We start from the raw sequence: 15431 nt of genomic DNA, 5'->3' as shown, positions 1-15431 counted from the left end.
GCCAACAGTCACATAACTTTATCATAGCAAAAAAGAAAAGAACTCAATGACTATTACAAAGCTAATTAGATTTAATAAGATTGCAAAATCTCCATCCTATCTTATAAGCAGTTATAACAAAGTAAGTTGTTCAAGCTTCTCTTTTCTTAAAGTAAATATCGTTTATAATAAAAATTAAACTGATTCTCTAATTTCACTGTAAAATTTCTATACGTAAACTTGTTTAATAAACAATATAACCTGCAGATACATCAAAAATTTTATTTTGTTCAGTATTTTTATCATTAGTTTGCATATATAACTTAAAAAGATATGTGTGGACAAAAATAATTGTTCCAAATTATCATAAATATAAATATTACATTTAGACAAAGAAATCAAGTATAAAAGATTGGATGAATAAGTACCTATGTGAAAATAAAACGGTGAACACAATGAACCCTTCAACAACACAGGTTTGAGTTGCATGGGTCCAAATAAAGGTGGATTTTTTCACTAAGTATGTCCTAAACGTCATGTGGTTGGCTGACTGTGCAGATGTGGAACTGTGATGTGGAGGACCGACTGTAAAGTTTTAGGTGAATGTTCAATTGCATAGAGGGTCAGCACCCCAAAACCCAAATTGTTGAAGGGTCAACTGTATAAACCAGTGCCATTAAAAAAGTGAACGTGATTTCTTGTCAATGCAATTTTTATTGTATTTGTCGAAATTAAGTAAGAGTTCGTTCAAAAACCTTTTTCAAGCACTTAATAAATGCTGGGATCTGTACTACTTACATGGTTACTAAAATCAATAAAAGACAGCATTCCCTTCAAGGAGCTTCCACTCTATTGGTCCCAAATTGGTTTTATCTGTCAGTCCCTATAAAGCACAGTGGGCCCCTTCCCTCAGTAACATACTTTCAAAAGTTCCAAAGTAAACCACAGAGAATGCAACGCAAGGAATAAAAGGATCCCGAAATGAAGATTCAAAGTGAATGACAAAGAACTGCAGAAGCAAGCCCGGAAAAAAGAGTGAAGACTGTTACCCAGAAGCTGGCAGAACTAGCACTATGCTCCTCCAGAAGACAAAACAAAGATCAACAGGTAAGAATCAAGGCACATAAACTACGGAAATGTTTCCTCATCTTCCGAGTTTGCAAAGACACCAACTGCCTTACTGAGCTATGAGCTTGAATAATTAAGCAGAGTGTGGATGATTACACGGCCAAAATATTTGCAACTGATTTTTTATATTAAACCTTAAAAGTACCTAAAAGGGTCCCTTATTCATTAGGTATTCTTTATATTGATTTTAAATATGGTTAAGATTTGACTTCCATCACAGTTATCTGTCCTCTTTCTCAACACCAACATAGTTAACTCCTATTTACTGAGCCCTTAGCAGTAGCGGCAGTGTTAGTCATTCCACTGTGTCCGACTCTTTGCGACCCCACAAACTGTAGCCCGCCTGGCTCCTCTGTCCATGGGATTCTCCAGGCAAGAATTCTGGAGTGGACTGCCATTCCCTTCTCCAGAGGATCTTCCTGACCCAGGGATCGAACCCAGGTCTCCTGCATTGCAGGCAGATTCTTTGCCATCTGAGTTACAGGGAAGATCAAAGGGTTCCTTACATGCTAATTAATATATTTTATTATCATAAAAGAAATGAAGATTTAGTATCACCGAGCTTTCATTAAAGTTCCTAACTTCAAAAGCCGAGTATAATACATTCACAGGGGAATCTGTAATTAGAAATTATTTAGGATCTAAAAGAAAAGTGATCTTACATTCCAAAAAAACTGCACAAACTACATTCACTTTATTTTTTTTTTTTACATTCACTTTAATAAAATAACAACAGATCAATTCTGTCACTAGGAGTAACAATTTCAAAATGGACATATAAACTGTAAAATGAGTGCCCTTTAAATGTACAAGTTTTAATTCTGATAATGGAATTTTATTAGTCCAATAACGGTAAACATTAAAAATACAGCTTTGGGTTCTAGGAAACTATAAGGAAGAATTATGATATGTGGGGCTATTTGAATACAGAATTTGATCATTTTAACTTAAAAGAAAAGTGTAAAATGGTAATGATCAGAAAAGTGTTTGTAATTCATTAATTCCTCCCTCTCATCATAAAATAACATTTTGCTTACTCTTTTAGAAAACGAGAGAGTCCAATGGCTGTCAATAATAAAGATAAATAAGCAATTTCAAGAGAGGGGGAAGAAGGGGTTGAAATCAAGCTGTATTCTATCTACTCCAGTTGTGTATATCAAACATCACAAACAAAATTATAGTGTTAAATAAGCTACTCGTTTCCCTATAGAAACTGTGAGAAAGAATACAGCCTGGAATTCCACACTTAATTTAAAACTACAACATGGAGAATAGCAACCCACTATGCATAATGGGACAATCTGAATAGTGAAAACTAAATGGAACTGAAATCACCACTTTTAGCATGGCTTTTCTGACCATAACCATAATTAAAATATCTACAGAAACATATATGCAATCAAAACGTCACTTCACACGAAGATAAAAATCTAATCACAGCATTCATTCAATTTCTCACATGTGCAAAAACACAGAAAAAACTATTGGGAAGACACTTCTTGAAAAAAGATGAAAATCTCAGATTAAAATCTGTGGTGGAGTAGACAGAAAAAAGAACACTATAGTAGAAGTGTTCTAGTTCCAGCTCTACCACTAATCTCTTTTGTAACTTTAGGCAAATCACTTAGTCTTCTGTGCTTCGATTTATTCATCTGTAAAATGGGTACACTCCACCTCCATAGTAGGGGGTTGGCAGTGAGAATTAAATGTGAACACTCTTCAAAGAATACTGTACTATAAAGTTCATGTCGGATTATTACTACTGACATTGTCATTTATCAATCTTCTAGATTTATAACAAGTGAAACTAACAGTGAAAAGGCACATGTGAGCCAAAGAAAAGCAGGTAGAACAGATGGCATCCTCCTGGAAGGCACGGGGGACTTACGTCCTGCATTTGGGCGTTGAAGACTGCACAGGACGACAGTTGAAAAGAGTGAATCATGGCCTGAGCAACGCCCTGTGGATCGGAATACAACGCGCCTCCCAGGTGAGAACAGAGCGGAGTGACTTTTTGTAAATGGAAAGAGTAATTATACAAACGCTGAGTTTCCTGAGGCCTGGAACAAGTCAGTTAACAAAAGGGCCTGTACAATGAAGGATTTTAACTAGATCAGTGGTTTCCAACCTCTAGTTTGCGGCTGTTGTTTTTTAAGCCAGCTGAACTCTCTTTTTTAAAAATTTGCCAAAAAAAAAATCTCAGTTTATAAAACAGATGAAAAGTGGTACTGCTCTGGACGTAGGGGTACAGAGCTCTATTGTTCTCATTTCTGAAGAATTCTCAATGTGCTTCTTCCAAACTCAACAGCTCCTAGGAGTACAGTCTGAAGACCACTGGACTAGATTATCAAATAAATTCTTGTTTCATGTCTGTATGGTTATTATTCATAGTCTTTTAAAAGTTTACAATATTAGACTCTGTAAAGTTATCCAGCAACTTCATCAAAAGCAGTAGCTAAATATAAATACTTTTGAAATCAGTTAATTACTAAATTTGTCATTAAATTTACAGAAAGAAACTTACTATTGATTTTAGCTTTAGTTGGAAAATACAGGCTGGCATCGTGAACTATATGAAAAATCACCTACAAAGTTTTATTGAAAGCACTATTAAAGCACTGGATTACCTGATTCAGTCAACACTAAATTCTTACTTTCGACACTATAATAGAGTCTGACACACTGCCTTTTGGAATTAAACTCCATATCCCTTCACAAGGCAAAACCAAATTGTCGTTATCTGGAGTGAAATCCGAATTATCCAACAACAGATGTGGGGCCAACAAGGACCTCCTCTTCAGCTGTCAGTAAGACATGGCTAACGACCACTGGCCCAGCCAGTAAGAGTTCAGACTAGGCACAGAACAGGCAGCTTACATACGAGGCAGGATGACATGGCTCAGTGTGTGAGACAGGGAGGCAAATGTGCCTAGATGAGAATTCCAGCTCCACCATTAACCAAATGTGTGAACTTGGTGAGTCATTCAACCTCCTGCGCTTTCATTCCCTCACCTGTAGAATGTGGGTCATACGAGCAACTACCTCCTATGTTGTGAGGTTACACAAGGTCATACGGGTGCAATCAGTATGACACACAGTAAACACTGTGTCTGCTATTACCACCTGATGACAGGCATGCCTTGGAGATATTGTAGGTTCAGCTCTAGTCCACGCAATAAAGCAAAACGTGAATTATTCGGTTTCCCAAGTACATAAGTTATGTTTATGCTATATGTATTCTATTAAATAAAGAATGCAATAGCACTGTCTGAAAAAAACAACATACATACCTTAATTAAAAAGTAGTTTATTGCTGGAAATGCTGACCATTACCTGACCCTTCAGTAAGTTGTAGTAGTAACATCAAAGATTTTAGATCAGAGATCACCATAACAAATATAATAATAATAAAAAAGTTTGAAATACTGTGAGCAATACTGTGAGGTAACAGAGAGACACGAAGGGAGCAAATAGTGTTGGAAAAATGGTGCTGACACACTTGCCTGATGCAGGGTTGCATTAACCTTCAATTTGGTGGGGGGGAAACCCACAGTACTGCAAAAACACAAAGAAGCGAAGAACAATAAAAAGAGGTGTGCCTGTAGGAATTCCCATACTAGGCCAAGACAAAATTTTGACTCACAGGAAGAAAAAAAAAAAAACTAAATTTATTTAAATAGCCTAGTTTTATTAAAATTTTAAAATTCCAAGATATTTTTCTTATTTTTCATGATGTTAAAATAATTCCTAGTTTGAAATGATGGTGACAAGTAAATGACAGTTTCAAATATCCTGCCTTGACAAAAAACAACAAAAAAAATTTTAATGACAATGCACTGGTCATGGTCCCCAAAGCTTTCTGTTGGTTTCTATATTCCTTTTCATGAATCTATAAAATTCAAAAGGCTGGGAACCAACTTTTAAAATTATATAAAAACCCACATTAAAAAGGCAATTTAAAGCAACAAATAATAAATATTCCATGTCTCTTCTCCCTTTCATTAACATTTGTAACTACAAACTGAGCTCATTTCTCTCTTTGCCTCCAGGCTGAGTACAAACTTAATTAAAAGAAAGATGATCCCAAGTATAAAAGACCTCGCTAGAAAATTCTGTTGAAAATACCAATTTATCTAGTTTTGTAAAGAATTTACCCATTAACAGGTTCAGCCTTATCATAACCTAAAATCAAGTTTACTTAGGTAACAACTGTCTATTTTTGTAACTGCTAGATTCTGAATCAAAAAGAACATACTTAATATTTAAAATATGGTTTTAAGTAGCTTATATTGTTGAGTTTAACAGTAATAAATGTATGATCTACCATTTAACATTATCATTTACCAGCTTGTGGAGTCTTATTTCCCTAACCAGGGATTGAACCCAGGCCACAGTAGTGAAAGCCCAGAATCCTAACCACTAGGCAAACAAGGGATTTCCCAAATTAATGGCCTTTTAATATGCATTCTTTTTGTACGCACAAAGCTTATATACTCACCCTCTATATTTTTCTGTCCTAAAAGTCTTCTATCAAACATTGACATTACCACTTAAAAATGTAAGCTTCCATCAAGATTAAAATAAGAGTACAGTGGATTACACATTAACATACACATTTATTTCATCTGCAGTCAGCTTTCCAAACATTTCACTTAATTTCATATTAGCAACTTAAATGTCACCATTAGTGCGAATTTAGTACTACATAAAGGATGCCCTGGGACCCTTTCTCTGAGGAGATGTCAACATCATATAATAAGTACAGAATTTACCCTTTTAACCATGGTTTATTGAGCTGTGAGAATAATGCCGCTTTCTGTTTTTAGTAGCATTAAGCTGCTGCTGTTACCTGAGCATGCTGGCTTTGTGCAAGCTCCTCTTTCCTGCGTTTCATGAGCTCTTTTCTCAGCTCTTTGGGTGCTCTCTCCACTTCATTTATAACCTACAGTGTATAAGCATGCAGGAGGTGGGGAAAAATACTTTCTCCACAGCAAGCATTTATGTGAGCAGACAAGCTACAAAGTCAGATAAAGCTGTTAAAAAGTTCCTTTCAGCATGCATTAGCACAGGTGTTAGTTAGAAGAAAAAGAATGAAAGGATAGAACATGCTTAATCATAGTGCAGAAAGGGACATTACACCATATAAAGGTTAATTAGCTGCTTAATTATCCCTACATATCATTCTCTCTTAAATTTGAAGGTGATCGGTAAACAATTACTTGCAGCACTGATGCTGAACTAAAGGTGATAAACCTAAGTGACCTTGAAAGATCATAAAATTATAAATGTATCTATTGACGTTGTCTATTGACACTGTTTGGTATCCTGGATATAAGGAAAACTAACGCCATTCATTTATAAAACTGCAACATTTCATGATTGGCTTGATAAAACCAATGAAATAATTCTAAATGAAATCCACTTAATGAGATCAAAAGAAAAACAATAGTAAGCCTTAGAATAACACAAAGGAGAAATAAATGCACACTTTCTTTTTTTATAAAACACCATTTTATACATGGTGTGATAAAAATGAACATATTTGAAAACTTTGGGGTTAAATTAGAATAACATTCTCCTTTGCTGATAAATTAAGCCAAAATCAATTGTCAACTTTAAAACCTGTAATATAAATCCCTCAAAAAATAAGTTTAGTATGCTATGATTTATTACACCAGATAAAGTACATTATAAAATAAAGTATATTTTAGAGCTCCTTCTTTTAATCACTTCAAAATCCGAGATGTGTATTCCACCTAAGAACAAATCTGTAACCCAACTATGAAAGACGATCATGTGTTTATAAGTAGAAGCACCAAAAGCAACCAGATTCCAAATCACCACATGCCATTTATGGTCTGTGAAAGAGACTGATTTTGATTTAACCAGTGTATTTAAAATTTCCCATCAGTAATCTCTCATGAAACCAAATCACCATTAAAAAGAAGAGACTCCCCAAATGCAAGAAGTTTAGCAATAAGGAAAAAAATACATAATTATTTAAAATACGCATATCACAATCTCAAACTCGTTCGATGGCTAAATCTCTCCTACTCCAAAACAGTAACAATAACTAGAAACATTTTTATCTCTAAAATTAAATCATCTATTTACCTACAAAATTTTAAAAATTTAATCTGATATTAGAAAACAACCTTTTAATAAAAACTATCCATCTATCCATGGTTTTAAGAAAAATTAACATTTGGTCTCAATAAAGTCATACATCATGGTATATAAAGCAATTCTATATGAAATAAAATAAACAGTAACAAAACAGTAATTTTTAGAAATGGAAGCCACATCAAATGGCTATATACCATTTTACTCATCTTTACCTAGAGAAATTAAAGAATGTACGATTAATATTTGTTTCTATCCTTTTAAACCCAGATCCTGAAGTTCAGCAATATGATATTCCATTTTCTGCATTTCACTGTTAAAATCAATGAATCTGAGTATTGGGGACATGCAACAAAAGTGAAAATGTATTCACTAGTTTGGTTGATGTTAGTTTGCTCCAAAACTAATAAATCTGATCATAATATTGTCCAAGGGGTCTTTTATATCATTAAAAGATAAATTCTCCTCCTACACTAAAGGAACAGAATAAATTATAAAATTATCTCTCAAAACTGCTAATATATAAAATTTCTCTTAATTTTATTTTAATTGGGGAAGAAAAAGACACATTAATACAATATGTAAATCTACTTTCTGAAACAATGACAATCTTTCATAGTAAATAATACCACACAACAGATTCTATGACAATATGGAACAGTTTCAGGAAAAATGAAAAAATTTATTCTTGTCAAATGACTTTACAGATATTTTCCACCTGTGATTCTTCAAAGTATCTCACACTTTGATAAACTTGGAGATATTATTTCAAATTTCAGGTTATTCAGCTTTTGTTTGGACACAGTATCTGAGAAAGGTACTCAAGATAATCAAGAAAAAATAATTTTTAAGCATGAATTAAATTTGCAAATAAATACTAAATTAAAATATTGTTGCCACGTGCTAATAGATCATAGCATGTTTTCTTGGAAAAAACATCACTATGTCAGGACTTAAACGTTGCATTAATAAAGGAGGAATGATAGGTTAAAAGGAAAACGGATTAGACTCAATTGGAAGTCTTGTTTCAAAGGTTAGCTGGATATTTAATGTGTGTTTGTGAACTTGAAAAGGTCATTAAAACCTTTTCTACTCCAGTTTTCTTGGCAGTAAAACTAGGTAACATCTGGCCTTACTGCTACCCTACATGACTGCTGGGAAGACTGAAAAAAAAAAAAAAAAAAGAATGAGTGCCACTTAACTAACAAGTATTATTCTTTATTCCTTAAACACGTGTACACTGAAAAGGGTAGTTACACTTACCTCCTTCTTTCGGTTCTTTAACATATTCTGAAATTTGGACAACTCTTTTTCTTGTTCACCTTTAATGCGTTTGGCTTCATCTCGCAAGCGATTTGTGTGTTCCTGTTCTAGACGTTCAATAGTCTGTTTCTGCTGTTTTTCTAGATTTTCAATCTCCTGATCATATTGTCGTTTCTTGCTCTGTAAAATGATGTAGCTCAAGATCATTTAACATGAATGCTCATATCAACTTATTATACTGAAAATGTTTACTAAAAGCACATACTGATAGCTGGCATTTAAACTTAGTGATAAAATCCGTACCCTCTGCAATACTGAACAAGTCAAATTCACTAAAATATGTTTTTAAAATTTTTCAAAAAGATGAGCATTTTCACTTTTTTCTAATAAGGAAAATACTTTTTTCTATTATATAAGTATAGAATATTCAGAAATTATAGACAATCCAGAAGAATATCCAATTGCTATGAAATACTAAAGTAAGAAAAATTTCAATATTTTTCCTATACGATTTTTGATAAATCAAAGGTCATATTTGAAGTCTATTTTAAAAACATACCATTACTTGTCATTTTCAGAATTACTCTTCCTCATCAAGATGCTTAAAATAAACATCCTATTTCATTGAAACAAACCTTTTAGAATTATAAAGCTATTCTCTCAACAAAAGATTCCTGTTTATATAATACTTGAATAACACTGCAATTTTAGACATAGGTACTTATTTGTAAAGAGTGTTTTCTTTTAAAAAATTAAAAAGCAAAATATTTGGAAAATATGGGGAGAGGAGAAACACAGTTTTTGTAAGGTTCTGAAAAAACAGAATATACTGCAAAAATACTCAATGAAAACAAAAGCTCATTATTTCCTTAGGAATTCTCAGTTAGGACCCAACAAATGAAATCAGCAATGCCAAACTTCACACAAAAAAATCCTACCACTTAAAATTATAAAACATAAGAACTATAATCAACCATGAATCCTATAACATTTCAAATGATCCTTTTTTCTAACGTACATTAAGCTAGATGTTCAACATAGGTTATTGAAATTTTATATCACGTTAACAATTCCTTTTCCAACTTTGGACACAAAGTAAAAATTTAAAGACTCAGTGACAATTACCCTTGACAAGTTAGCACTAACTACTCTAGCAGCTGTGAAAATGGATGTGGAAGCTTAACCAGTAGCCAGAGAAGTAAGCATATTCTGAAAAATCCCCCAAGAAGTTCTAATACTCAACCAATTTTGAAAACAACTGCTCTAGAGTACCTTAAAATCTTGGATTCTGAGAGGTAAAGTTTTAGCAATAAAAAGTTGTCCAGCAATAGAAATTTGCAAACCACCTATTAGCTTCATGATTCCAGGTTTTCATGACAGATTTTAATCAAAGAAAAATGAAGACACCCAACACACTGTAAGTCAGGCAAATGGCCAAAAACAGGAAGAAAAGAAAAAGAAAACATCCAGACCACCCAAGAGAAAAGGCCAAACACATATCACAAAGCCAGAGAAATCTAATAAACAGAGAAAAAGTTCTAAAACCTTCCAGCAGTGATTTTTTTAAGCAGTAAATTTCTTTATGAACAAAATGGTACAAAATTCCAAGACTTTACCATCATCTCCTGTTCAAAACGTCGGAAAATTTGCTCTCGCTGTTGCTGCAGTTTGCCATTGAGCTGCTGTTGGGCTCTTTGTTCTTCTTTTTGAAGAAATCTTAATTCCCGAAGTTCCTGACGTCTGATAAAATTTAACGGTGACAACAGAAAAAGAGGAGCAAAAATTACACCACTGAAGTAATGCTTTACAAGAAAACACTTGAAAACTAACATTTTCTTCCAATGGAAAAGTAATAAAACATAACTCAAAACTAGCCAAGACTACTCATTTTTCTATTCTTCAGACTCTGCAGAGACCTGAGAAGTCACAAAACCAGCTGAAATCACGTTGTTTCTCTACTCACCTAAGAAACCTCAACTCTTCAGTTTTGGAGTCACTATCAGTAACTATCTTTGACGTTGTTACACTTACTTCTACACCATCAACAACAAATTTGCGTGTTTTCTTCAATGTTTTCTTTTGTCTTCTTGTTTCCTGAGGAAGATTTTATTTTAGTTAGGTGTTATATGGGGAATACTAGAGAAGGAAAACATATTCTTAAAAAAAAAAAACAAAAACAAGAAACGGAACTAACTGCTATGAAGACTACACACACAAAGCTGAACAGAAACCAATTATACCAAATCCACCTCATTTGATTGTCACACGACTTTACAGATGAAACCAAGCTTTTCAAGTGAAATTATGCATTTCGATGGTATGCATGTATAATTTTTATGATACTACATCACAATTAGGCACAAGTGGTAATGATCAATTCACAAAATGAGTAATTAGTACAATCTTTACATGTTAACCATCCTTTCTTCCTCTTTTTACCTTGTAGGTTCTCAGACACCTGTTTTTCTGTTTCAGAAACACAACGCCATTAAAAATGAATTCCTGGGCACATCCCGCAAAAGAATTTAAATCAGCAAGTCTGAAAAGGCTGAGGCTTTTACTTTGAAAAGGCTCTCAGATAACTTTAAAACACTGCCACAACTGAGATTCAAAATTCATTTAATCAACAATATCACCAGCCCTCCTTCATTTCAGGGTCAGAGATGGAGGAGTGATTTTAGAGTTACTAGAAAGACAGCACCTCCACCACACCATCCAACATACCAGATCTGCCAGCTAGCTACTGCCTGAAATTCTTTATCAAGACCAAACTCTTCATTCCTCAACTGGTATCCAAATGTTTTTTAAAGGCAAACAGAAATAACAGAAGTATGTAACACTGCTATAAACACATCTTGGTAAACATGTAAATACTGAGAACAGATAATCATTTAATTGTGACAGGTGGAAATGGTTAGAAAGCAGAGGGATCAAAAGGAGAATGTGAAAATACTACATTTAAAAGGCATTAGAATTTTTAAGTTGGTCTTTGGCACTTTGCAGTCTTCACCCTCTTACTGTTCTACTCTCTAGGTTTCCAGTATCCTCAAGCTGCTCTCCCCTAAGCCCTGGACTATGGCCACCCTATCCAGACATCTTCTAAAACCTAAAGTGGGCATGCTCCAAAATTAACCTACCTCCCTGTAACCTCCAAATTTTCCATTTCTTCAGTTCCTACTAAAGCATCCACAATTAATGTCACCTTAATTCTCACAGAAATATTTGCCTTTTTTTTTTTTTTTTTGGAAAGGCTAACTATAACTATTAAGTCTGTAAATGAACTTCAGAAAAATGGAATTTCAGGCACTGAAACAAAATAAACTGAAAACTGAAATCTAAGCAATACATGTAGAAATAATCTGGGGCACATAGGCAGGCGGATCAGTCATGCCCTAGAGTCCTATCCCTAAGGTCAGTTCTAAGTTCCTGCTTTTCTGCCACCTGTCAATCCAGAGTCTCTAAGCAGTCTGTGGCTCACTTGTGTCAGAATTCCATGGGATCTTTTGTTACAAATACTGATTCTCTGGCCTCACTCCATACTTCTACATAGCTCTCCCTAATGATTACCTTTTTAAGCACACTCAGATTGGAGAATCATGCTCTAACAGCTCCAGGCATTCTGGGTTTTAGTGTTTGGTTTTCCCATAATGATTTACACAGCAGTAGAAATGGCTATGACTGAGGAGTTAAGAGTGGTCATCTGCATGGCCAGTAGTAAATCAAGGGATGTTTAAATCCTAAACATTCTTTAAAAGAGATCATTCTTATAAGCCCTCTATTCTTTCAAATTTTCTGATTCTTGCTAAATTTATACCAAGAGATGTGCAGTAGGAAAATCCAAATACCAGTAAGCAATTCATTATACTATTTATATTGAGTTGGCAAAAATAGGTAGGTACTACCAAAAAATTTAACGATTACATCCAGAATCTCTCTAGTTTTATTTTTAATTGATTGCTCTCATAGCCCTGAAGAATTTTATAGGGTTAATACTACACTGATTTAGTGTTGGTTAGTTTGAAAGTCATCAGTTTTACATAAACTCTCAACTGCCAAAACGACAAAGAAAAATCCAAACATGGACCCATATACACTTACTTGTAAAGATATTGATCCACTGTCTTTAGTTTTGCTTAGGAAGCTAGAGATGGATAGATTCAAGTCAATGCTGCTATTATCAGCGGTGGAACCAGTGCCTGAATCAGTATCATTTTCCTTTTGATTCTCAGATTCTGGTAACATGGTTTCAGTTTTTGATAAAGCACCTACTTCTTTATTTTCTGCATCCTCAGGATTGATATTAATACTGGGTATTGGAACAGGCTGAGGTTCACTGGGCTGTGAAGCAGCAATAACTTGAGGTCCTGCTTTAACTGGCACTTCACATGGAATTTCTTTTTGCTCTGTGTCCATCTGAGCAGTGGCTTTATGAACATCCGGAGTCTCACTTTCTGAAGCTTTCTGGTCAGTATCAGTCACTACACTGCTGACCTCTGTTCCTTCAGTGCCACTTGATTCAGTCATCTCAACTCCATTGGTCCCAACTTCCTCACTGGTCTCCAGTCGGGTCTCTGAACTGCTGATTAGTTGTTCCTCACCTTTACCGTCTACAGATTTTTTGTCTGTCTCATTAGTTTCAACTCCTTCTTCAACAGAAACTTCCCCCGTACCACCAGCCTCAGGACCCTCTGTGGACCTGATCGCTAATGTCTGGCCTACGTCACCCACTTCTTTCCCATCATTATGCTGAGCACCCTCAGCACTGCTCTCAGTTGCCCTGTGAGCAACGTCTTCTGCCTCATTTGTTCCTATCACTTTGCTTGTATCACTGATCATGTCTTTTTCAGTTTTGTCATCTTTTCCCAATTTCTCTTGGGTGTCTTCCTTTGTAAACTCAACTTCATTTTCAGTTGCCTGAATATCTGCCTCTCTTTCTCCAGTCTCTTCAGAAACTAAATCCATTGCTTGGACAGTAGTATCTTCAATTTCTTCAGATTTTATAAACTTATTTTCAAATATCTGCTGCTTTTCCTGATCTGTTTCTTCTTCAGGTTTCAGATTCTGTTCAGTATTTGTTTCTGAAGTTATCATTACGTTATTTTCCTTTCCTTCACTGACTGAATTAATGTCCACTGCCTCCTGGTCTTCTGTATCAGGAAGATTTTCAAGCTTGGGGCTCTTCTCTTCTCTTCCATTTTCCTCAATTACTGGTGCTTTACTATGAAATTCAGCCATAGCTTCTAAATGAGTATCATTAACATGTTCATCAGTACCCAACACAACCTTTTCAGGTTCATCACTGGTGGGTTTTTCAGTAAGAATTTTACTGTTAAATTTATCTTCAGAAGTATTACGTTCTGTTTTTTCTGAGACAGATTCCAAAATACAAGCATTTTGTGAAAGCTTATCTTCTTCAGAGCTGGCAATACTCAGGTCAGAGGAGGCACGCTTACTGGCAGGTATTGGCTAAAAAAGATTTTATACAGTTTTAGTGTTAAAAATGTTAATTTCAAGATGGTGACCAAAACAATATTTCATATATATGTGTGTGTGTATATATATAGGATGAATTCATATATATAGTGATTTAATATTTTTATTCAGTAAAATTTGATAAAATTATAAAAATAATTTAAAGAACTGACAAATCTTCACATAATAAATATGACAAAAATGGACAGCAAGGGGCAAACTTGAAAGCAAGGAGCAAACTTAATAAATCTTCACCTCTAAATTAAAGGTTTTTGTATTGCTACCCAATACATCGGGCTTCCTTGGTAGTTCCATAGTAAAGAATCCACCTGCCAATGCAGGAGACACAGGTTTGATCCGTGGGTTGGGAAGACCCTTGGAGGAGGAGATGGCAACCACTCCAGGATTCTTGCCTGGGAAATCCCAGAAAGAGAGGCCTCCTGGGTTACAGTCCACGGGGCTGCCAAAGAGTTGGACACGACTTAACAACTAAACAACAACAACCCAATCAATTAATTCTTAGACATACGTGGAATTGTAACTCAAAACTCAACTCTAAAAATTACCAAAACACAATTTCCTTTTTAAATACTGACCAGAGAATTTTCTGTTTCCTCATCATCATCCTCCTCTTTGCCATCTTCAACTTCTTCTGTAACTTCAGCCTTTGCCTCTGCGATCAACTCCCGAATTGGTTTGTTGGAATCAACAGTCACAAAAGGATGCTGTTTGATCATTAAAAAGAGCACACTCAGTAACAACTGAAATGTCTGTGGAGTGAGTTTCATATATATAAAACACATTATTACGTGGTAAAAACACTGACATGTAAATAGGAAAAATACAAACAACTTCAGATGATACTACATCTGGGATAAGACGGCAGGGAAGGGAACTGAACAGGAACAGGGGCTGCCTGCAACTCTATCTCCACATGGTCTTTAAGAATCTTAAAGAAATATGTCAAAAATGATAGCACATTACTTCTGGGTAATAGCTTCATGTACTCTGCTGTATGTCTGAAAATTTCATAATCTAAAATCTAAATTAAAATTAAACCAAGTTTCAAATACATTACTAGTTCTTTAAAAATAATAGTATGCTTACATCTCATATAACACCTCAATAAAATAATTACAAAAAGCTTTAGAGTTCTGTTAAAAGTGTCTATAAATACCTGTTTGTTTTTTTTTACATAGTTCTAATGTTTTTAAGAGTAAGAAGATATTTTATTCATCTCTGTACTGTGCACTTAGTGTTTGGCACAGACTAAGGCCTTCCAGTGTGGAGGAAGTGAAACAAGAGAAAATGCATTTCAAGGTTATACTTATTGTACAGACAGAAAGGCAATTTTTCTTGTTTCTCTCTCCAGATAAATAGCAACCTAAAAAACTATAATGGAGGAGCTGTACAATAACTCAACCTAACAGTAACTGCTTCTAGACTTGTCATTCTACTTGTCTACC

General features: G+C 34.6%; 1 protein-coding gene across 2 annotated transcripts in view; it reads right to left on the bottom strand.

The window, feature by feature from the left end:
- The window catches only part of SLK (STE20 like kinase), a 59398-nt gene that overhangs the window by 12126 nt on the left and 31841 nt on the right, over positions 1-15431 (bottom strand). Inside the window, exons 8-13 of one of the 2 annotated variants that reach the window (XM_040254317.1) lie at positions 14562-14690; positions 12592-13959; positions 10457-10587; positions 10110-10233; positions 8494-8673; positions 5957-6049 (exon numbers count right to left, since the gene is read on the bottom strand). In XM_040254317.1, coding sequence (XP_040110251.1) covers positions 5957-6049; positions 8494-8673; positions 10110-10233; positions 10457-10587; positions 12592-13959; positions 14562-14690 — 2025 coding nt within the window. The remainder of the gene's footprint in view (positions 1-5956; positions 6050-8493; positions 8674-10109; positions 10234-10456; positions 10588-12591; positions 13960-14561; positions 14691-15431) is intronic. The other variant, XM_040254319.1, reaches the window with a different exon arrangement.

The sequence above is a fragment of the Oryx dammah genome, unplaced genomic scaffold, assembly GCF_014754425.2.
Source record: "Oryx dammah isolate SB20612 unplaced genomic scaffold, SCBI_Odam_1.1 HiC_scaffold_14, whole genome shotgun sequence".
NCBI lineage: Eukaryota > Metazoa > Chordata > Mammalia > Artiodactyla > Bovidae > Oryx > Oryx dammah.
The sequence above is the reverse complement of the archived record's forward strand: the minus strand, read 5'-3'. Positions and strand labels throughout refer to the sequence as shown.